At 49.1% G+C, this 24,881-nt stretch overlaps 1 protein-coding gene across 1 annotated transcript in view; it reads right to left on the bottom strand.

Annotated features, from left to right (window-relative positions):
• LOC140428883 (guanylate cyclase soluble subunit beta-2-like) overlaps nucleotides 1-23,567 on the bottom strand; it is a 107,582-nt gene extending 84,015 nt beyond the window's left edge. Inside the window, exons 1-5 of the mRNA XM_072515530.1 lie at nucleotides 23,296-23,567; nucleotides 20,618-20,727; nucleotides 20,426-20,559; nucleotides 7,144-7,217; nucleotides 2,707-2,801 (exon numbers count right to left, since the gene is read on the bottom strand). Coding sequence (XP_072371631.1) covers nucleotides 2,707-2,801; nucleotides 7,144-7,217; nucleotides 20,426-20,559; nucleotides 20,618-20,727; nucleotides 23,296-23,567 — 685 coding nt within the window. The remainder of the gene's footprint in view (nucleotides 1-2,706; nucleotides 2,802-7,143; nucleotides 7,218-20,425; nucleotides 20,560-20,617; nucleotides 20,728-23,295) is intronic.
• Nucleotides 23,568-24,881: the final 1,314 nt, after the last annotated feature.

Here is a 24,881-nt window from a genome sequence, read left to right as displayed (position 1 = left end):
GAACATTACCCGCTTCCCCACTAATATAGCCACCCCCCTGTTTTTCGCATCCAGCCCCGAATGGAACACCTGCCCTACCCATCCTTTGCGCAACCTAACCTGATCTATCAGTTTCAGGTGCGTTTCCTGTAACATGACCACATCTGCTTTAAGTTTCTTAAGGTGTGCGAGTACTCGTGCCCTCTTTATCGGCCCGTTAAGCCCCCTCACGTTCCACGTGATCATCCGAGTTGGGGGGCTTCCCACCCCCCCCCCCTTGCCGGTTAGCCATCATCTTTTTCCAGCTTCTCGCCCAGTTCCCACGCAGCTGTATTTCTCCCAGACGGTGCCCCCCCGCCCATCCTTTCCCGTACCCACTCCCCCCTTTCCCCAGCAGCAGCAACCCAGTAATTCCCCCCTCCCCCCCCCCCCCCCGCTAGACCCCCCGCTAGCGTAATTACTCCCCCCATGTTGCTCCCAGAAGTCAGCAAACTCTGGCTGACCTCGGCTTCCCCCCGTGATCACGGCTCGCCCCGTGCGGCGCCCCCTCCTTCCTGCTTCTCTATTCCCGCCATAATTATCATAGCGCGGGAACCAAGCCCGCGCCTCTCCCTCGGCCCCGCCTCCCATGGCCAACGCCCCATCTCCTCTCCCTCCCCACCTCCCCCATCACCACCTGTGGGAGAAAGAAAAGTTACCATACCGCAGGATTAATCATACAATCCCTCTTCGCCCCCCCCCCCCACTCGTCCCACCACTTTGTCCAAACGTTCATTTTCGTAGTCCAATCATTCCAATTTTTCTTCTACAATAAAAGTCCATGCTTCATCCGCCGTCTCAAAGTAGTGGTGCCTCCCTTGATATGTGACCCACAGTCTTGCCGGTTGCAGCATTCCAAATTTTATCTTTTTTTTGTGAAGTACCGCTTTGGCCCGATTAAAGCTCGCCCTCCTTCTCGCCACCTCCGCACTCCAATCTTGATAGACGCGGATCACCGCGTTCTCCCATTTACTACACCGAGTTTTCTTCGCCCATCTAAGGACCATTTCTCTATCCTTAAAACGGAGAAATCTCACCACTATGGCTCTGGGAGCTTCTCCTGCTCTCGATCTTCGCACCATAACTCGGTATGCTCCCTCCACCTCCAACGGACCCGTCGGGGCCTCCACTCCCATTAACGAGTGCAGCATCGTGCTCACATATGCCCCGACGTCCGCCCCCTCCACACCTTCAGGGAGGCCAAGAATCCTCAAGTTGTTCCTCCTTGCGTTGTTTTCCAGTGCCTCCAACCTCTCCACAGATCGTTTCTGGTGTGCCTCCTGTATCTCCGACTTCACCACCAGGCCCTGTATATCGTTTTCATTCTCTGCTGCTTTCGCCTTCACGACCCGAAGCTCCTGCTCCTGGGTCTTTTGATCCTCTTTCAGCCCTTCAATCGCCTGTAATATCGGGGCCAACAACTCTTTCTTCATTTCCTTTTTTATCTCCTCCACGCAGCGTTTCAAAAACTCTTGTTGTTCAGGGCCCCATATGAAACTGCCACCTTCCGACGCCATCTTGGTTTCTGCTTGCCTTCCTTGCCGTTGTTCCAAAGGATCCGCTGCAATCCGGCCACTTTCCTCTCCTTTTTCCATCCGTGTCCAGGGGGAACACCCTTCTGGTTTCCCGCACGGTGTTTTCAGCCGTTAAAATTGCCGTTGGGGCTCCTATCAAGAGCCCAAAAGTCCGTTCCACCGGGAGCTGCCGAAACATGCGACTTAGCTGGTCATCGACGCACCCGGAAGTCCCCTATGTTTCTAAGTTGAGGATATTAAAATTACCAGCACCACTCCCATACCCCCACCCCACCACACTAGATCAACTCAAGTTCGCCCCAGTTGTTTAAATCTGTCTTAGTTCCCTAGTATTTAATGCTTCTGATTTCACCTCCAGCTTCTGCAACAGGAAAGCTTTCTCTCCCTTCCCTTCCCTTCTGGGATTTCCTTTCTCTCTCTACAACTCTGAGAATTCCCTTTCTTTCTCTTTTTTTCCCTAGCATTCTCTCTCCTCCCTCTCGTGTCTGAAATTCCAGCTCAAGCCTCCCCTTTTCCAGGCATATTCCGGTCGGTGTAACCTGGTCTATTTCAGGTTCTGTATTTTCTACCTGTTTCAAATCTGGAGTGAGGGCAAGATGCCGAGCCAGCATCTCTAGTACCAAACTTCCTGATGTTTGTCAAGTATTACCTGCTTAGCTAGTCTTTTAGCTGTTCTATGGTTAGGGATGCTAAGTTTAGCCAAGTTGAACCGTGCTGCTGGCCTGCCTTGGTCTGCTTTAAAAGCCAGCTATTTAGCCCAGTGTGCTAAACCAGCCAAAGTATCACTTTTCCCTTCTACTCCTGTTTTTCTTTGATGGATTTAGATCTTGGACAAGTCACCCATTTTATCACAGAGAGAATATCTGCTCTCTTGCTCCCTGTGATAATTGATTTGTATGGAAAAAGTGTTTTTCTTACTCCATTTGAATGTGTATCCCAATTAAAATAATACAGCAGTGTATGTAACTAATTAACATAATTTAACATCATAAATGTTTTAGTTTTTTGGAACTTTCAGTTTTTTTGCTAAGTTTTACTTTTTAAATAGCTTCATGTACACCAGACCTCGATTGCATTGTGTTGTGCGCACAACACAACAAACGCAGGACAAGATTTGTACCTCGAATGCAAAGCTGAAGCAAACTGTACTTACTGAGCATTTGAGAAGCAGCCTGGACAAGTCTCAGTGTGATCGCATCATCATAAACATTGAACGTCATGAACGTCTCTTGAACTTCTGCTTGTGATCTGAGAAGAGAGAATAAAGTGAACAGAAAGACGGAGAAATTCAGCAGCACAGTGGTACTAAATACAAAACTGGATTCTGAAATCAGAAATAAAACAAGGAAACAAGGAAAATGCACGGCAGGTTAGTTAGTAACTAAAAGAGCGCAGTAGATGTCCATCTAATTAATTTTTAAAATGTGTTCAGGGGATGTGGGCCAAGCTGGCTGGGCCAGCATTTATTGCCCATCCCTAATTGCCCTTGAACTGAGTGGTTTGCTGGGCCATTTAAGCATGTAGGCCAGAAGAGATGAGGACAGCAGATTTTCTTCCCTAAAGGACATTACAGAACCAGATGGGTTTTTACGACAATCGGCAATGGTTTCATGGTCATCATTAGATTTTTAATTCCAGACTTTTATTGAATTCAAATTTCACTGTCTGCCATGACGGGATTCCGTGTCCCCAGTATATTACCCTGAGTCTCTGGATTACTAGTCCAGTGACACAACCACTACGCCACCCCATATTCCCCTTTGCCTTTCAAATGCTGTCTGTCGCCTACCATTTCTAATTACATTTCAACATTGCAGCCAATTTGGATCAGCAAACAAAAAATGTCTATACTGTTACAATTACAGTCTCATTTTCCTACAAATGTAAGAAGCAGCGATGGCAATGGAGCAAATTTCTTGCCAATCCAGATGCGAACCATTTACCCCTTCTCTCTGTTTTCTGTTAGCTAACCAATCCTCTTTCTGGGTTAATATATTACCCTCTACACCATAGCTCTTATTTTCAGTGGTAACCTTATCAAATGCCTTCTGGAATTCCAAGCAGATGCAGGATCCTCTTTATCCACATTGTGTGTTAGTTCCTCAAAGAACTCTAATAAATTAGTCAAACACCATTTCCCTTTCACAAAGCCACATTGACTCTGCCCGTTTGCATTAAGATCCTCAAAATGACTGCTGTAATCTCCTTAATAATAGCTTCTCGCATTTTCCCTATGACAAATGTTAAGCTAATGTTAACCAAATCCCTCTAGCATCTCAAATAACATACCAAATCACTGCAAGTGATCTTCATTCAAATCAGTTATCCTCCCTTATTTCTGTTTCTCAATTTATTCTCAAGGTTTCCTTTGTGTCTCAATCCAATTCGCATATTTTGATCACATCCCACTTTCTCCTTGAACCATTTTTACTTTTACTTTCTAAACATTTAGGGGGAGGAAATGCTTTTAGATATGTGAATACCTATGTTAGTAGCAGGCAGTGGAATTTTATATGTATGCATATGTATTAAGTGTTTGCATGGCAATATTGCACAGTGCGATTCCACCCCATTAAATCATGAGCTCCTCCGTGTTCCAGTCAATGACTTTATTGACCTCTGCATCAGAGCTGCTGACTCAGTCACTCAGTTTCTATCCTGAATGTCATAGGAACAAACTATCCCTTAGCAGAAATATTCCTTAGCAACCAATACGTAACAAGGCATCAGAAATTAGGAGCAAGAAGAAAATTGGGAATGCACACCAGGAACAATCAATGTACCGAGCATATGAGTCTCAGTATGGTACTGCATGCAACAGTAACCCAGAGGACTGGGCTAATAATTCCAATGAAGTGAGTTCAAATCCCACTGTAGCAGTTCGAGGATTTGAATTCAGCTTTTTTTAAAATAAGCTGGAAATAAAAAGCTGGTGCCAGTGAGTGATGGTGATACTGTCTGATTGTCAATAAAATCTAACTTGTTCCCATGTTTCCTTTAGGGAAGGAACCTGTTGCTCTTATATATGGTCCAGTTTATATGTGACTCCAGTCCCACAGAAACATGGTTGACTCTTCACTGCAGTCAGACTGTTGTATAAAACTGATACAGTGGCTCAAGAGGAAAGACCAGCATCTTCTCAAAGTGACTAGAAATGGCCAATAACTGCCAACAATCCCAAGAATTAATAAAATGAAATCTATGGCCCGGAAAATATATCAGGCATCCACAAATAGTTTTTGCAGGTAGATTTATTATTTGGAAAAGCTGCTATCAGTAGCAAATGCTGAATGTAAATTGAGGGAATCTGAAGAGCCCATCAGTTGTATCATTCCTGTTGGTCAGCAGCACAGGGTCTTGTTCCAAATACACAAAATCACCATCTGCTGATGTAACACTCACTCATCCATGCCTTTATCACTTTCCCAAGACTCAACAATTCCAGTGCTTTCCTCACCTGCCTCCCTTCTCATATTGTCCACACACTTCAGCTCACTCAAAGATCAACTGGCTGTAACCTAACTCATGCTAACTCCTGTTCACCTGTCACTCTTGCACCCGCTGACCTACACTAGGTCAAGTCCCGCCACGATTGCTGTAGCCTCCTCAAGCCAAAGAAACCACTAAAAACTCTATGTTCCTTTAATTCTGCCCTTGTGTGCATTTCTGATTTACTTTGCCCCACAACTTGTGGTTTTGCCTTCATCTACCTATGCTCTAGTTGTGGAATCTCCTCCCAGAAGCTCTCTGCCTCATTTCTCTCAGCCTTTAAGACACTAATGAAAAAACTAGGGGCGGGAGTCTCCACAGCCCAATGCCAAAATCGGGGCCGGCACCGGTTTGACCCTGATTCGACATGCTCCACCCCTTCCAAAATGGCATCACGGGACGTGCACCACGTGCCATTTCAGCGTCGTTGGCTTGACCACGGTTGACCCACCCGCGATTCTCCACCCCCGATACGCCGAGTTCCCGGCGGCATGGGACAGATGTGGTCTGAGCCAGCGTGCCAGCTGCAGACTGCGTCCAGCGCCGCCACATCGACCGGGATCCGTGCTGCTGGCCGGGGTGGGGGGTGGGGGGGGAGGACGTTTGCTAGGGCTGGAGGGACAGGTGGGGGTTGGCCAGGGGTTGGGCTGTGGGGTTGCAGTTTGCGAGTTAGGTTACGCGCACGGCCGGCACCATGTTGGACGGCACGACCGGTGCAGATTGTCAGTCGTGCATGGGACCTGTCCATTCCCCGGCCGTTTTCTGCGCGATCACTCCCTTGAGATTTCCACATTTCAAACTGCGACTCCTTCAGTCTGGTGAAGGCGGATTGAGGGGACACTGGGCAGGAGGAACAACGTTTAATTCAGTTGTACAAAAACACGCAAAACACTCCGCAGAATGGGAGTTACTTGTCACAATCTGCATAACATCTGTCTGCACACCATTGGAATAATAACCACATTTAAAAACACAAATGAACCTTGCCATCGGAGGCAGAGAATTGCGGAGGCCCCGGAGAATACCGGGTCAGGCCAGCTAATGATATGCAAACGGTGTTTACTGTACGTGTGTTCTGGAACGCATTGACGCCGCTGTCGAGGCGACGGAGAATTGCGATTTAGCATGAAATTGGCGTCCGCAGCAAATTCAGAATCGGAACCGATTTTCCGTCCAATCCAGGATCGGCCGACGGAGAATCCCATGCCCTGTTTTTTTACCTTGTGAAATAGTGGGAGGAGTGGTGGAAGGATTTCCGAGCTGATTATCAGCTAGTTGAACCATGTCGAACGTTCTTTTCGTGGTCAACGAGTCCTGGTGTCGGACGTGAACCTGAGCTTCTGGTTCAGCAGTAGGGGCGTCAGCGCGTCACAAGGCCTCTTCTGAAAGCACAGTGTACTTGGCCTGATCAACGCTCTCCACACACTTTTGTTACTGGACTGACATTGTTGCAGCTGATTTATTGAGAAGCCTCACTCTCTTTCCTGGCCCACAGAGTTCAACGTGTCTTTTTTTAAAGACCGAGTTGCTCAATGTCCTCCTGCTCTAGCTATTGTTGCAATCTGTGCAAAGCAACTGCCCATCCCACACTGAAATCACTCCTCCTGCCCGTGTGGATGGCTGGCTCATCATTGAGGCTCTTTGAGGCACCTTTCCAGATCAAAATGGAATTGAAAGTCACTCATGTCCACAGATTGTTCCTGAGAAAATCGGCCCGAAATCCCAAACTGAATAAACAGGTATCATTGCCAACAACATGCTTATCTACAAAAGCAAAATACTGCACTTGCTGGAACTCTAAAATAAAAACAAAAACAAGGTTGAAAATACTCAGCAGATCGGGTACAGCAGTGGGGAGAAAAACAGAGTTAACACTGTGAGCTGATGACCTTTCGTCAGAACACCAGAAAGACTATTTTTTCAGAATATCTCATCTACATTGAATGTTGGCAGGATGTTAGTGTAAATGGGTAATGTTGGACCAGCTGACCTCTCCATTTTCCTCTCAGTTTTGCGTCCCATTGGCTTTGAGGTCCAAATTGACGCCAATAGCAATGAAAAAACAGCTTCAAAATCTTCAATGGAATAATTAAATACGCACCTTAGGGCTTCCCAGGTTTCTTCACCAAACTTTTCTATCACCAGAGATTTCAAACACGTATTAATGAATCCATACTGAAAGATGAAAACATATTTAAGCAGTGTTCTATTATTCTGCTCATGTTGTAAAACAGGATTGAGAGAGGACACGAGCCTCCAGACACCTCGAGACCTGCTGCACACTTCAAGCACCACCTGCCCTGTGTGTGACAGACCCTGGAGGTTACACATCGGACTGATACCCATTGAACCGAAGGGAAAGCAAGATCGCAAAGGACTGCCGAAGAAGGGGATATACCTATTTCATTGATCGCTGTCACATGTGTTGCCACTTATCCAAGTTCCTGTTTATCTCCTCCGCAACTCTTACAACAGGAACCCGACCCTCTTCTATTTGAGCCTGTCCACAGGGGCCATCTCATTGACTTGTTCTGTTCTGTGCCTTAGCATTGCCACCATCCAGGTTTGATTGTCCTGGAGTCTCCAGGAATTGAAAAAAATCAATTTCCTGGACGCTACAGAAACGAACCCTGGAGAAAAGGTATAGGGGCGAGAAAATAAAATAGTGTTTCTCCAAATGTTTTCTTGCAACATTTTTATTTATTGGAGACGGGGCAGGGGAGAAAGTCTGTTTGACTGACACTCAAGAGTCATGCAATTGAGTAATGAAGAATCTGCTGCGGGATTCTCCGCAGCGCGCCCACGTCTGCGCAATTCCCGCCGGTGTGGAGTGGTCCACAATGGGAATCCCCATTGGCCAGCTGCGGGAACGGAGGATCCCGCTGCCAGCGGGGCGCACTGTGCCGGGAAACAGGGCTGGCGGGACGGAGAACCTGTCCCTTTTCTGGATGACACGGGGAAGGGGCGCTGCACCAGATGAACATGTTGGCTGACTAATGGATCAATGACAATGAGTGCAGAGGTTGGTTAACTGAAGTGGAGAGCCAGTGCAGAAACCCTCTTCCATGTCCAATGTTCACAACAGGGACTGGGGTGCCTTATACACCCTCTTAATCATCCTTTAGTTTCCTGTTTTCAGTTTCATTTGTGATTTAATTTTGTTGAATACAGTACCATATGAGGGGCTGCCCTTTAATTTGTCCCTCGGTCCATTTGATGTAGTTTAATTGGTTAATCATTTATTTTATTTTAAAATAGGAGTGAGGAGAAGCCCCCTCCCCCCCCCCCCCCCCTGTAAGGAATGTAGCTGGTTGCAAACTCCTGCAGGTTTTGAATATCCATTGGCTAATTCAAGGATTGGCTTATCCACCTTTTGAATATCGTTGCCACTCCTCCTGGGCATGGTCCTTCTGACTTATGAACTTCCTGAACAATGCCCCCCAAAAAGTGAACTATTGTTGTCCTGATTTTGCTTGAATTGTTCTCTTTACATAAAGGGAGGTAGAAATCTGGAATTCTGTCCGGTGGATATTGAGGGAGGAGCCATTTGGAGTTTCCAAGACTGAGGCTCATAGAATCACAGAATTCCTACAGTGCAGAAGGAGGCCATTCGGCCCATCGAGTCTCCGCCGACCCTTTGAAAGAACATTCTACCTAGGCCCAGCCCCTCACCCTAAACCCAAAACCTGCACATTGATCATGGCCAATCCACCTGAGCTGACGTCTTTGGACTGTGGGAGGAAATCCATGCAGACACTGGGAGAATGTGCAAACTCCACACAGTGACCCAAGGCCAGAAATAAACCTGGGTCTCTGGTGCTGTGAGACAGCAGTGCTAACCACTGTTGGCTAAGGTAATCAAGGATATTAGCAAAGACATGGATTGAGGGAGGTTAACTGTATTGTAAGTGAATGTGGGACAGACCTCAGGGGCTGATTGGTCGCCTCTGGTTCCTGTCCATTAATAACTTCCATGGTAACTAAAAGAAGCCAACAGTCTATTTGAATTGGGATTGGCATTACAGTTTCACACTGGATCTCCGACCTGTGCTCCCCTCAGGGTATGGCTCCTTCCAGTGGAGGTACAGCCAGAATCATTCCATACGGTTTTTTTAATTTACAAAGGCTGGCAATTTGAAATTTTAAGAGAGAAATAATGGAAGCCACACACATTTGATAGGGGAAGGCTGGACTAATATTTGGAAAGAAGACGATGCTTCTCATGAAAGGGGCCACACCAGAAATCAATCGAAGTGTTTTAGGTCTTTGATCCAGTGGGAAGTTTAGGAAGAAGTTTGTCTTTATTTTCACAAGTGGTCGTGGTTCGCTTAATGTGAAAATGTCCGATTGTAACGTTCCTTATAAATCTAAGTGGTAGCGTTGATGTGAAGAAAACGGTGAGGAAACAGCACTGACTCTCGACAGGAAGATAATAGGAACCGTCTGCTTATGGAAACATAAACAAAACGCTTCACACAGAAACGAATTCACAGCGAATGCGGTCCCCCGTTATCGCCAGAATAATTATTTTCGTTGCATTAAATGTTGAATAAGGTGCAATTTCTAACTCCCGCCCAAAATACCTCAGGATCTGGTTTGAAAGGTTTAAGTATATCTGGGGACCGATGCTGTGTGAGGTCTCTGTGTGTTGGTCACCTTCTCTGACCAACACATTCCCTAATGCCTCCAGAAAAAAATAAAACTGGAGTCAATTCGCTGTGAATGTAGAAAGGCGGTATAGAGAGAGTGGGAGCAGGGAAAGAGAATACAGGAGAGAGAATAAAAGGGAAGAAACTTGGGATTAGGATGGTAGGATGATGGGGAGGATATCTGAAGCTGAGATGTTGCTACTCACCATGTCCACAGCTCTCGGTGGGTCTGTGGTCTATCTCGATGTGAATTGTGTGTGTGTAGATTCAGCAGTGGGCGCCTGGGAGCTAGCTGGCTTCACTTGAACTAACAGCTCCTACTATTGCTCTGACTCTCCCCCGGGCCTGTTTACTCAACTGTCACTCCCACCCCAGGACAACCCAGCTGAGAGAGGTGTCCCAAAGCCGAAATAGGAAGGGGGGTAGACTGGGGGAGGAATGGGGTGCCATTTTTAATATCCGCTCGTTTATTCCACCGCATCGTAGAAACAGCCCTCAACAAACTTTATCTAAAGTATTTTCACGGTCCTTTGATATTCAATTCTTGACAAAATTAGCATTTTAAATGAGGGAATATTAATCATATACTGCAATCAAATATTATAACCAGATAATACTACAAACAAAATGCTACAATTACACAATGCCAGTCAATTACAAAACATATCACAAAGATGAAATAAGATAGTGAAATGCTATCATCAAACGCTATTATAATACTGAGCAAATACTTGTACAGTACAATACCAAAATCATACTGCAATCAAGCACTGCTACAGCTAAAACCAGACAATTAAAAGGTCCAATTAATTGTTACAATATTACTACTGTAAAGCAACATGCAATTAAATAACTCTCCACTCATACGATGCTAGAATCAATGATGCTTTAGTCATGCATTGGAAATGCTAATAATATAGAAACTAATTATGTTCAATGATATTCAATAAACTGCAAGTTTTTTCGATATTAACTTATTACAGTGTACATACAGTATGCAACTGGTATGATGTTAAGGCATTAACATTTATTTGTAATTACACCGCCTTACGGCGAATGGTTCATTCCCTCGACCTTCAGAGCAGTCTTATATGGAGCTCCATTTTTCGCACCCGCTATACCGATAGTTCCAGCTGTCAGCGGCCCCTCAATTTTTCTGTTTTATTGCAATCGTGTCAGATTTTCCCCCAAGTGACAAATAAATTCTGCATTTTTGCAGAAGAGTCCCTTACTTTTCAAATATGCTGCCACCATGTGTTTATATATGGAAGTTCAGGGCAGTGCAATTCCCGGGTCCCCCTCAGTCTCCCTAATTTGAACACTGGCTTTAGGGGGTCCGTGAGAAATGCCAGATCTATTCGTATTATGGTAAATTCATCAATACTCTGCTGCCAATGTGGGACTGCATTCAAAGGGCATGTAGGCTTGAAAATTGGCACTGGATTTGTACCGCAATTTCCAAACACCTGGGCAGCACGGTAGCACAGTGGTTAGCACTGGTGCTTCACAGCTCCAGGGTCCCAGGGTGGATTCCCGACTTGGGTCACTGGCTGTGCGGAGTCTGCACGTTCTCCCCCTGTCTGCGTGGGTTTCCTCCGGGTGCTTCCAAAGATTTTTACATTAAGCAAAATTTTCATATAAAGACAAACTCCTTCCTAAAACACTTTGATTGATTTCTGGTGTGGGCCGTTTCATGAGAAGCAGCATCTACTTTCCAAATATTAATCCAGCCTGATCAAATCGCCAGCGTTTGTAATTTTTAAAAAACGTATGGAATGATTTGGTTTTATCCCACAGTCCAAAGATATGCAGGTTAGGTGGATTGGCGTTGCTAAATTGCCATTAGTGTCCAAAAAAGGTTAGGTGGGGTTACTGGGTTACAGGAATAGGGTCGAGGTGTGGGCTTAAGCAGGGTGCTCTTTACAAGGGCCGGTGTAGACTGGATGGGCCAAATGGCCTCCTGCACTGTAAATTCTAATCTAATGACTTGGGGCTGGATTCTCCATCCAGCGACGCCAGAATCGCGGAGAATAGCGCATCAGCCGAAAATCGAGCCTGGCGCCAGGCGCCCAAAGGAATGCCATGCTTTGGCGCCTCAACAGTGGCGTGAAAGCATTCTATGCCGCGTGCCGATGTGGACATTTAAATTGTACAGAGAAGACTGTTGGCGTATCATTAACGGGCCTGACCAGGCATTCTCTGGGCCCCCCACGATGCCCCACCTCCACCAGGCAGAATTACCGACAGCGAGGTTCACTTGTGGTATTCAAAATTGGGAAACAGGTACCGTGGCTGCTGAGGTGGCGGGGAGGGGGGGGGGGGGAGAAGGTCAGACATGTTCCCAAAGGCGCATGCTGTGGGCCGCCAGTCCTGTCGCTGGCTGGGGGGGATCCCCTATTTGTGGGAACCATGGGCGAGATTCTCCGGTCGGCGACACCGAAATAGCGTTCGGCGATTGGCCAGAGAATCCCCGTTTCTGACCAAATCGGGGGCAGCGCTGCTTTTGTGTAGCTCCGCCCCCTCCAAAGCGGCGTACTCAGATGCTCCTCCCCCGGCCGGCCGAGTTCCCGACGGCATCGGTCGCGTGTGCTATCATCCATCGGGAACTTGGCGTGGCGGCTGCGGACTCAGTCCAGTGCCGCCATTCATGGGAGAGCCGATCAGCGGGCAGGGGGAACTTTGTCAGGGGCTGGGGGCACTGTTGGGGGGGGTGGCCTGGGCTCACGAGCCGGCCAAAGTGGGGGACACTATTTGCAGGCCGGGGCCGCGAGCGGCCGGCGCCATGTTGCACGGCCGCTGCAAGCCGCTGCCGTGTGCATGTGCAGCCACGGACCCGGCAATTCTCCAGTCGTATCGGCAGCTAGAGCCGGGTGCTCGATGCTGCTCGGCTGCTAGCCCCAGCCAAACGGCGGATCGGTGGCCATTTTACGCTGAGGTTTTGGTCGTAAAACACCACTATTCCCAAGCCGGCTTGGGGACATAGCCTCAGAATCAGAGAATCCAGCCCCATTTGTCTCAGCCGAGGAAAATTGATGCCCTGTTTTGGCCGTGGAGAGGTAAGAAGCAGATAATATTCTCGTCCTGCGCCAAGTTGGTGGGTTTTTGGGGCCACTTCTAAAACATCATATTGGCAATTTTAAATGTGGATTTTGGAGGCCAGCCCATTAGTAGTGATATTTGGGGTGTCAGACCAGCCGGATTTGAGAACCGAGGTGATGGCAGACACTTGGCTTTAGCTTCATTGCTGGCTCCGAGGCGGGTCCTGCGGAGTTGGAGCTAGGCAGCACAGCCCAATGCCACAGCATGGCCGGGTGATTTAATGGAGGTCTTGTATCTCGACAAGGTTAAATTCATGGTGAGGGGACAATTGGTGGGTTCTATCAAAGATGGCATTTATTTTCCAAAAAAAAAGAATTAGATAAGACATCTAGAAAACTTGTCACCATAAATACTCACAAAGGTTTGTACCAGTAACCTTGACTACCTTGCAGAGTCTCATCAGCGAGTGTGATTTGCCAGGGTGCAATAGACAACTTGTTATAAGACCTACCTAAGGTGGTTGTCTATCTAGATAACGTACTGATTACAGGAGCCTGCAAAGAGGAGCACCTAGCAAATCTCCAAGAAATGTAGTGAACTCACCAACATTGATGGCATTTAAAAGTTTATTGGATAAGCATATGGATGATAATGGCATAGTGTAGGTTAGATGGCTTTTTGTTTCGGTGCAACATCGTGGGCCGAAGGGCCTGTACTGCGCTGTATCGTTCTATGTTCTATGTTCTAAATGTTTTTAAGATTTAAGAAGGCCAGGATACGGCTAAAAAGGAAAAGTGTATGTTCCAGTCTCATGGAGTGACATATTTGGGGCGAAGGCAAAAGCAATTAAGAAACCACTGGCCCCCAAAAACGTGTCAAAATTTAAATCTGTTTTAGGAATGTTGAATTATTACAGAAAATTTGTTCCTCATCTTTCTACAATGTTGGCACCCCTACCCACACTGGTGAAACAGCTTTGGAGGTGGTTTTGGAGAGAACATCAGAAAGAAGCCTTTCAACAAGTTAAACTAACTTTGCGGTTGTAGCACAATCAATCACTCACGAGGCGAGAAGAGATAAAGTCAATCGATGGCTTTATTACGCAGACTTGTTTCCCAGCAGCTTGGTTACAGAATTTGGCTGCTGGGAGAACCCGGGTTCTTATACTCCGCCTTACTGGGTGGAGCCAGCAGGCAGCAGATCCAATCCGGATCCAGAGTCTGTCAACTAATAGCCTCTTGGCATCACTGGGTACCGTACTACCCCTAATACATACCTCCACATTCACCCCTTGTTAAAAAAGAACCCGGTGGGGTGGTGGGTCGCATGGTGGTAGGGGTTTACAAGGTCGGTACTGGAATTTCCTTAACACAGTGGCTATGCATCGATATCAACTGTTAACTATTTACAGATCTTGCTTTTTCACGCAGATTCGATGAGTCGAGTGGGTGCCCTGGTTGTCCTTTCCGATCGTCTCAGCCCCAGTGGTGGTGCAGGCGCTGGCTCGGGCACTGCCGTCTCTGGGAGCGTTTGTTCCTGTTTCACTACTCCTGGGCGGGCACGGGAGGAGGACCGATCCACCCGGGAAAGGGGCGGCTATGGGGTGCGCCGGCGGGAGGAAGGGGGTAATTGGTGTTGAGGGGGTGTGGGGAGCTCCGGCGGGCGGCAGGTCCCCCAGGGAGACCGTGTACTGTCAGCCGTCGGGGTACACCACGTAGGCGTATTGAGGGTTCGCATGGAGATGAACCCTCTCGACCAACGGGTCCGATTTGTGCGCCCGCACATGCTTTCAGAGCAAGATGGGTCCTGGGGCTGCCAGCCAGGTCGGAAGTGATGTTCCAGAGGAGGACTTCCTAGGGAAGACAAGGAGGCGCTCATGAGGCAATTGATTAGTTGTGGTACACAGCAGCGACTGGATGGAGTGGAGGGCATCTGGAAGGACTTCCTGCCAGCGGGAGACTGGGAGATTCCTGGAACGTAGGGCCAGCAGGACGGTCTTCCAGACCGTTCCGTTCTCCCTCTCTACCTGACCGTTCCCCCGAGGGTTGTAACTGGTCGTCCTGCTCGAGGTGATGCCCTTGCTGAGCAGGAATTGACGCAGTTCGTCGCTCATGAAGGAGGACCCCCTATCGCTAAGGACGTAGGCGGGGAAACCGAACAGTGTAAAGATGGTGCAGAGGGCTTTAATGACTGTGGCCGCTGTCAATCGGGGCAGGGGATGGCGAAAGGGAAACGAGAGTATTCGTCCACCATGTTTAGGAAGTACGTGTTGTGATCGGTGGAGGGGAGGGGGCCTTTGAAGTCCAGACTGAGGCGTTCAAAGGGACGGGAAGCCTTTATCAGGTGCGTTTTATCGGGCCTGAAAAAGTGCGGCTTGCAGTCTGCGCAGATTTGGCAGTTCCTGGTGGCTGTTCTGACCTCCTCGACGGAGTAGGCAGAGTAGGCAGAGGTCCTCGTGGCGGGCTTGGAGACGGTCCACTTGTGCGTTGGCACATGTGCCGCGGGATAGGGCATTGGACGGCTCGTTAAGCTTTCCGGGACGATACAAGATCTCATAATTATATGTGGAGAGTTCGATCCTCCACCGCAAGATCTTGTCGTTCTTGATCTTGCCCCGCTGTGCATTATCGAACATAAAGGCTACCGACCGTTGGTCAGTGAGGAGAGTGAATCTCCTACCGGCCAACTAATGCCTCCAATGCCACACAGCTTCTACTATGGCTTGGGCTTCCTTCTCCACTGAGGAGTGGCGGTTTTCTGAAGTGTGGAGGGTACGGGAGAAAAAGGACACGAGTCTGCCCGCTTGGTTGAGGGTGGCCGCCAGAGCTACGTTGGATGCGTCGCTCTCAACTTGGAAGGGGAGGGACTCGTCGATTGCGGCATCGTGGCCTTTGCGATATCCGCTTTGATGCGATGAAGGCCTGGCGGGCCTCTGTCGACAGGGGGAAGGTAGTGGACTGAATTAGCGGGCGGGCCTTGTCCGCGTAGTTGGGGACCCACTGGGCGTAATAAGAGAAAGAAACCCACGCATCGTTTCAGGGCTTTGGAACCGTGAGGGAGGGGAACTCCATAAGGGGGCGCATGCGTTCAGGGTCGTCACCCCCTTACACACTACGTAGCCAAGGATGGCTAGACGGTCGGTGCTAAACACGCATTTTTCCTTGTTGTAGGTGAGGTTCAGAGCGTTAGCGGTCTGGAGGAATTGCAGAGGTTGGCGTCGTGGTCCTGCTGGTCGTGGCCGCAGATGGTGACGTTGTCGAGATACGGGAACGTGGCCCGCAAACCATGCTGGTCAACCATTCAGTCCATCTCCCGTTGGAAGACCGAGACTCCGTTAGTGACGCCGAATGGAACCCTTAAAAAGTAGAGCCACCCATCTGCTTCAAGAGACGTGTACTTGCGGTCGCTCGGGCGGATGGGGAGCTGGTGATATGCGGACTTAAGGTCCACGGTGGAAAAGACCTTGTACTGTGCAATCCGATTGACCATGTCGGATATGCGGGGGAGAGGGTACACATCTAAATGCGTGTACCTATTGATGGTTTGACTATAGTCTACAACCATCCTCTGCTTCTCCCCGGTCTTTACGACGACCACCTGAGCTCTCCAGGGGCTATTGCTGGCCTGGATTATGGCTTCCTTTAGCAGCCGCTGGACTTCTGACCGGATAAATGTTTGGTCCTGGGCGCTGTACCGTCTGCTCCTAGTGGCGACGGGTTTACAATCCGGGGTGAGGTTCGCAAACAGGGAAGGCGGTTCAATCTTGAGGGGCGCGAGGCTGCAGATAGTAAGTGGGGGTATCGGGCCGCTGAATTGGAACGTTAAACTCTGAAGGTTACATTGAAAATCTAACCCTAGGAGAGTGGGAGCGCAGAGGTGGGGGAGAACATAAAGTCGGTAATTCTTAAACTCTCTCCCCTGCACCATGAGGTTCGCGATGCAGAACCCTTTGATTTCTACGGAATGGGATCCCGCTGCCAGAAAAATCTTTTGGGGACTCGGGTGAATTGAAAGAAAACAGTGTCTTTCCGTATCCGGATGGATAAAACTTTCCGTGCTCCCAGAGTCGATCAGACATGGCGTTTCGTACCCGTTAGCCAGCACTGTCGTCGTTGCCGTTTGGAGCGTCCGGGGCCGCGACTGGTCCAGGGTCACCGAAGCCAACCGCGGTTGCTGCATCGGGGCGTTTTCTTCAGGCCCCGTGGGGCCGTCCATGCTGGGATCCTTGGCTGTCAGCCAAGATGGCGGCATCCATGGATCCCACGAGGTCGGGAGCGGACAAAATGGCCACGCCATGGGTCGCACGTGGATGGCGACGCCCATCCCCCCAGCATGGAGTCCGGGACCCAAAATGGCGGCGCCCGTTGGCCGCACATGGATCGTTGGGGGGGTTGAGTCTGTGGTCCCAGTTCTCCCCTGGAGATTGCGGCGACCCCCCGGGACTGGCACACCGCTGAATAGTGCCCCTTTTTGCCGCAACTTTTACAGATGGCCGAGCGGGCCGGGCAGCGCTGCTGGGGGTGTTTCGACTACCCGCAAAAATAGCAGCCGGGCGCACCCGGGTGGTCCGGTGCTCTGGCCAGTCTGGTGAGTCTGCGGGGGAATGGGGGGTGCCGGGGAGTCAGTCGCGGCGGGGGTCCACGGAGCCCAAGGGGCTGCCGCGCGGTCGGGGCGTAAGCAAGGGCATTCTGCGAGGCCACATCGAGTGAGGCCGCAAGGGCCCATGCCTCCATGAGCCCAGTGAGTCTCTCTCTGTCAGTCGCTGGCGAATTTGGGATGAGGTCATATCTGCTACGAAAGCATCCCTGATTAGAAGTTCCGTATGTTCATTAGCCGTCACCGGTGGGCAGTTGCAGCTTCTTCCCAATATTAGCAGCGCGCTGTAGAACTCATCCAGCGATTCTCCGGGGATCGCGAGTTGGTGGCGTGCGTAGACCTGGTTTACGGGACAAATGTAGATCCCTCTCAGCATGGTGAGCGCCGTCGGGAAATCCTCCGCGTCTTCGATGAGCGTGTAGATCACCGGGCTCACCCTGGAATGCAGGACCTGCATTTTCTGGTCTTCTTTAGGTCTGCCGGGGGGCCGTTCGGAGGTATCCCTCAAAACACGCTAGCCAGTGTTTAAAAGTTGCCGCTGAGTTTGCTGCGTGGGGGATGATTCGCAGACACTCCGGGGCGATCCGGAGCTCCATAGTCTTTAAAAGTGTGCTTAATAAATTGTAGCACAATCAATCACTCATGGGGTGAGAAGAGATAAAGTCAATCGATGGCTTTATTACACAGACTTGTTCCCCAACAGCTCGGTTACAAATGCGGCTGCTGGGAGAACCCGGGTTCTTATACTCCTCCTTACTGGGTGGAGCCAGCAGGCGGCAGATCCAATCCGGATCCAGAGTCTGTCAACCAATAGCCTCTCGGCATCACTGGGTACCGTACTACTCCTAATACATACCACCACAGCGGTCATCCAGTCTCTTGGTTCATTTTGGCCCTCAAAAGAGATGATTCTTACCTGCGACACATTTCCCTATGGAATCGGAGCGGTTTTTATGGCATGAGATGGAAGATGGTTTTTTAAATTTTAATTCATTTTTACAGAATGTGGGCTTCGCTGGCTGGACCAAAATTTGTTGCTCATCCCTAATTGCCCTTGAGAAGGTGGTGGTGAGCTGCCTTCTTGAACAGCTGCAGTCCATGGGGTGTAGCTACACCCACTAGGCCTTTCTGGGGCAGAAAGGCCTATTGCCTATGCGTCGAAGACTGAGTGAAGAAGTTACATTAATATATTTATGGACGACACTTCATAGTAGTTACTGACCACAAACCCCTGTTCGGCTTATTTAGAGAGGATAAGGCCATCCCTCCCATAGCTTCAGCTAGAATCCAAAGCTGGGCTCGAGTACACCTTTTAGCACAGGCTGGGCACACACATATCAAACGCAAGCTCTTTAAGCCGCCGGAAAGTGTACCGTCTCCGCCAGTACCACAGGAAATTGTTCTTACTCTAAGCTTCCTCCATACACTACCTAGGTTGGCATGATAGATCGTGTTTTGGACACAGAAGGATCCCATATTATTTAGAGGTAGGCACATGGTCCTCCACGGCTGGAATTACGATAATAGGTCTGAGCAATTGAGACTCTTACAGATAAGAAAAGATTAGTTAATTTGTGAAGACAGCATTTTAGTATGGGGAGCAAGGGTGGTTGTTCCCACTCCTGCTAGAAAGCTATTGTTAAAAGAGTTAAATTATGCCCATCCTGGGATGAAGAAAATGAAGATGGCTGCATGCAGCTTTATGTGGTGATCTGGGATGGACACTGGCATAGAGAATCTGGTCAAACAATGTGACCAATGTCAAATGCAGCAAAAATTGCCATCTGCGGCCCTAATGCATCCTTAAGAGTGGCCAGGTTGACCATGGATGCGTCTGCAAGTCGATTTTGCAGGCCCATTCATGGGCATTATACTCCTACTCATAATAGATGTGCTATCCAAGTGGTTGGACATAAGCAAAATTAAGTCCACAATCTCATCTGCAAGGGTAGAAAAAATAGGACAGACATTCGCCATGCAAGGGTTGCCCGAGATGCTGGTCTTGGATAATGGGCCTGCATTCACTGAAGAATTCCAGCATTTAATGAGAACTAGTGGCGTTCAACATCTTCAAAATGCTTCCGACCACCCTGCTTCAAATGAACTGGCTGAGAGAGCTGTCCAAACATTCAAAGCTGGCATGAAGAAACAGTCTCTCTACAAACCAGACTGGTCCATTTCCCGATCGCCTATAGAACAACTCAGGTCACCACAGGTGTTCATAGAATCATAGAATTCCGACAGTGCAGAAGGATGCAATTTGACCCATCAAGTCTGCACCAACCCTCCGAAAGTGCACCTCACCTAGGCCCACTCCCCAGCCCTATTCACGTAATCCTTTAACCTTACCTAACTTTTGGATACTAAGAGGCAATTTAGCATGGCCAATCCACCTAACCTGCATGGGTGGGATTGTCCGGTCTGCCAGCGCGTTTTCCTGAGTGGCACATCCTCGCCAGCAACGAGATTCTCCGTTCCCACCACCTGCCAATGAGATTTCCCATTGTAGCCACCACATGCCAACAGGAAATCCGCGCGCGTGGCTGCGCTGCCGATGCAATGGCGAATCCCGTCAGCAGAGAATCTAACCCCACATCTTTGGACTGTGGGAGGAAACCGGAGCACACGGAGGAACCCAACCAGACACGGGGAGAACAAGCAAACTCAACACAGTCCCCCAAGGTCAGAATCAAACCCGGGTCCCTGACACTGTGAGGCAGCAGTGCTAACCACTGCTGTGCCACCGTGTTATACCTGCTGAGTTACTGATGGGCAGATGTATTAGGAAAAGTTGGATCTAGTATTTCGGAATCTGGCAGGGAGGATGGAGGCAAAACTGAACGCAGAGAAAGGACATCATGACTCTATAAAAATTGAGAAAACATTTGAGGTGGATGATTTGATATATGTAAAGAATTTTGGTGCTGGTCCAAGTTGGATTCCTGGAATGGTTGTAGCGATAACAGGTACAGTGGTGTATGAAATAGATGTCCTGGACCATTTGAGAAGTAGAGAGTCACACACTGAGCCAGTGGGGCAGTCTGCCCCTCGTATGCCTGTCAGTGATATTAAGACTGTTATAACCCACACAAAACCTACAGGGTTCGAGCAATTAGTCTCCCTGTGAGCCTTGTTGAGTACGAGCTGAGGGGCAGGGAACCCATTGACAGGGTAATAGACTTTGATACAAAGGTCAGCCAGATTTGGAACCGCCACCTCAGATTGGCTGCTATCTGAAGAGTATTGCACACATTATTACTTTGCAATAAAACTTTCTCTTTATCCACTCACCTCGGACTTGTCTGTGGTCGCTAAAGCTACGGATGAAAGTAATCCTGCAGCAAGCCACCCCGAGGAAGAGCCAAGTAATGTTCCAGTGAGAACTGGAGAAGCCATCTGCACTGATGGACATTTTCAAGTCAAGAGTCAATCCATTGCGGTTTAAAGTGAAGTTACCTCTACAGCTGAACAGCTGCTAGGGAATTACAATGCTCCCAAAGGTTCGGCAAGTTCCAAATGGTCCGTGTTGAGATCCATTTGTTGTATATTATTGCAAATATTTCTGTTGTTATTGAAGTGCATTAATCAGGAATTTAAAGGGAGAGGGATGCGGTTGCGTACCCCTGTCAGGGGCAAATTCTTGGAGGATCATGTGACCTGTTCAGCCAATGAGCCGGAGTGCAGTAACTCCTGGGGCTGAACGTGGGTTTTCCTTGACAGTTTGGAGTCATGGAGTCCAGTAGATTTTATCTCACTCTCTGTCAATAGTTACTTACCTAAATAAACCATCAATTCATTAATCTACTTGGCGGTCATCAGTCTTACAGGATACCACAGTAATACATTAGTTAGGAAAGTTCAGCAGACAGTTGGATGCAATGATGAGGAGGTGGAGGGAAGATCTTTCACACTACAAATGGTCTTTTCCCATATTGCCTTTTATATTTTATCACCATCGACACTCTTTCACCTCCATAGAAGATGGGCATGAAGCAAATCCATTCAAGATGGGATTATTTCATATGGTCCATGTTTGGGTAATGTCTGCAGAGACCAATTTGGGAGAGGTAGGTTCTTCCACAAGTGGCGCATATAATGGTTATCAGGGGCGAGATTCTCCGACCCCCCGCCGGTTGCCGAATTCTCCGGCACCGGAGATTCGGCAGGGGCGGGAATCGCGCTGCGCCGGTTGGCGCCCCCACCCCCCACGATTCTCCGGCCCGGATGGGCCAAAGTCCCGCTGCTAGGATGCCTGTCCCGCCGGCGTGGATTAAACCACCTCTCTTACCAGCGGGAAAAGGCGGCTCGGGCGGGCTCCGGGGTCCTGGGGGGGGCGCAGGGCAATCTGGCCCCGGGGGTGCCCCCAAGGTGGCCTGGCCCGCGATCGGGGCCCACCGATCCACGGGCGGGCCTGTGCTGTGGGGGCACTCTTTTCCTTCCGCCTTCGCCGCGGTCTCCACCATGGCGGAGGCGGAAGAGACTCCCTCCACAGCGCATGCGCGGGGATGCCATGAGCGGCCGCTAACGCTCCCGCGCATGCGCCGCCTGGAGATGTCATTTCCGCGCCTGCTGGCGGGGCACTTCCGCCAGCTGGCGGGGCGGAAATCAGTCCGGCGCCGGCCTAGCCCCTCAAGGTTAGGGCTCGGCCCCCCAAGATGCGGAGGATTCCACACCTTTGGGGCGGCGCGATGCCGGACTGATTAGCGCCGTTTTTGGCGCCGGTCGGCGGACATCGCGCCAATACTGGAGAATTTCGCCCCAGATGTTTCAGGGATGCTTTAGGTGTTGGGGTCAGTTATTTAGCTGCAGTAGGCACTGGGCATCATAGAGCCATAGAGTCATAGAGTGGTGTAGTGCAGAAAAGGCCCTTCAGCCCATCAAGTCTGCACCAACAATAACTATCCCTAATTTTGTGCTTAAAAGTCTTTGCTAAAATCCTTGTAAACTACATCAACTACACTTCCTTCATCCACACACTCGGTCACTTTACCAAAAAAGTCTATCAAATTTGTTAGGCATGACTTCCCTTTGGCAAAATGATGACTATCCCTAATCAACCTATGCCTTTCCAAGTAGAAAGGAATTCTCTCCTTCAGAATTTTCTCCAACAGTTTCCCTCCCATGAGGTCTATAATTATCTCTACCACCCTTCTTGAAAAGTGGAACAACATTAGCTGTTCTCCTAATGGGCAGCACAGTGGCACAGTGGTTAGCACTGTTGCTTCACAGCGCCAAGGTACCAGGTTCAATTCTCGGCGTGGGTCACTGTCTGTGCGGAGTCTGCACGTTTTCCCCGTGTCTGCGTGGGTTTCCTCCGGGTGCTCCAGCTTCCTCCCACAAGTCCTGAAAGACGTGCTGTTAGGTGAATTGGACATTCTGAATTCTCTCTTCATGTACCTGAACAGGCGCCGGAATGTTGCGACTAGGGACTTTTCACAGTAACTTCATTGCAGTGTTAATGTAAGCCTACTTGTGACAATAAAGATTATTATTATCCCCCATGGCCAGAGAGGAATTAAAAACTTGTCTCAGAACCCTTGCAATTTCCTGCCTTGCCTCCCACAGCAGCCTGGAAAGCAATTCATCCGGGCCTGTGGATTTGTCTATTTTTAAGTCCAATACCTCCTCACTCCCCCTGTCAAACTGCTGTCAGCACAGTCCTATTTGCTGAATTCTGTACCTCTGTGACCTCCTTCTCAGCGAAGACCGAAAGGTATTATTTTAACAGCCTGGCAATGTCCTGCGGCTCCACCCACAGACTGTCCCCTTGGTCTCTAATGAACCCTATTGTTTCCCTGGTTAACCTCTTCTTCTTAATGTATTATAGAATATCTTAGGGTTCTACCTAATCTTATTTGGAAGCTATTTTTTCATGCCCCCTTTTTGATCTTCTAATTTCTTTCTTAAGTTCCCTCTTGCACTTCCTATATTCCTCTAAGGCTGCAGCTGAATTTCTCCTTTGGACTTACTAAAAGTCTTTCTCTTCCTCCATATCCACTCCTGCATTGTTCTCGACCTTAGGGTTTCCTGAACTTATTGCTCCTATATTTCCACCGACAGGGAACATGTTGGACTTGTACTTTCCCCATTTCCTTTTTGAATGACCTCCACTGCTCCGCTGTAGATTTTCCAACAAGAAGCTGTTCTCAGTCAACATTGGCTGATTCTTTTTTATATTAGTAACGTTTGTCTTGCCCCAATCCAAAACCATCTTTTGCAAGTCATCTTTTGCCTTGTCCATAACGAATTTGAACCGTACTGTGTTGTGGTCGCTATCACTAAACTGCTCCCTCCCTGCCACATTGAACACTTGTCCAGCTTCTTTCCCCAGAACCACATCCAGCACTGCACCATCTCTTGTTGGGCCTTCAACATATTGATACCAGAAACTCCCCTGAATGCATTTCAAGGAATCCACGCTCTCTAAACCCTCTGCACTATGACTATCCCAATTTATGTTGGTGAAGTTAAAATCCCCTAGTACAATTATCCGATTATTATTCTTACACACTTCAGTAAATTGTCTACATATCTCATTCTCTAATTCCTAATTACTCTTTGGGGCCTATAATATACTCCCAGTAATGTGGCTGCCCCCTTTATATTCCTAAGTTCTACCCATGAATTTCTTTTGAAGACCCTTCCAAGATATTGGGCACGATCATTGGGAGAAGCCTCCCGCGGGCTTCCTGACAGCCACGATGCCTCGCGGGATCTACCCAAGTCCCACGAAGGATCAGGAACCCGGCCACAATCACAATGGGCGGGACCATGTCGCACACAGGTAAGTAGGCCTTAAACCTACTCTACCAGTCTCCCAGGATCTACTGGCCTCCCGGGGAGGCTGCAGCCGGGCGCCATTCAGTACTGGTCCATCTAAACGTGGACCAGGCAGAATGACACCCGGGGGGTCTCCCAGGCCATTGGACACCCCTGGGTGGCCATGGTCAGTGCAGGGTGGCCTCCTGGACCTCCCCCTGGAACACGGATAGTTTGTTACTGTCAGGCTGGCACTTTGGTACTGCCAAGATGACCAGGTGGTATTGCCAAGCCAGCAGTGCAAGGGTGCCTGGGTGCCAGTGCAAGGATGCCCGGATGCCAAGGCAACACTACCAAGGGTCAGGGCCCGAGGGGTCCATGACAATGAAAGGAGGGTGACGAGGGGGTAAGAAGCGTGGGGGTTGCAGGGCACCTAAGAAGGGCCCGTTCGAGAGGGGTGGTGGATGGGAGTCCTGGAAGGTGGGGACGTGTAAGGGGGTGTGGGGGGGGGGGTGCTGAAAAGGAGGTGCCCCCAGGGACCCCATAGTGTCCTCACTTGGGGCGGGGGGGGATAATGCCCATGTGTTTTGTGGGTGACATTGCCCATGGGTGGGGGAAAGCTCGCTTAGAGATCGGGACACCCTTTCAAAATCTCTGATTTCAGCTCCCCAGTGATTAACTAAATTTTTAGTGTGGGCTAAACCAGAGAGAAACTCTCCAGAGCCCAAAAAGGTGACTAAGTATCATTGAGTAGCAATGGGGAACTCACCGGCAGAATCAGCGGGAAACTCCTTGA

This window comes from Scyliorhinus torazame, chromosome 8, assembly GCF_047496885.1.
Source record: "Scyliorhinus torazame isolate Kashiwa2021f chromosome 8, sScyTor2.1, whole genome shotgun sequence".
Lineage (NCBI taxonomy): Eukaryota > Metazoa > Chordata > Chondrichthyes > Carcharhiniformes > Scyliorhinidae > Scyliorhinus > Scyliorhinus torazame.
This window is presented reverse-complemented; position numbering and strand designations above follow the sequence as displayed.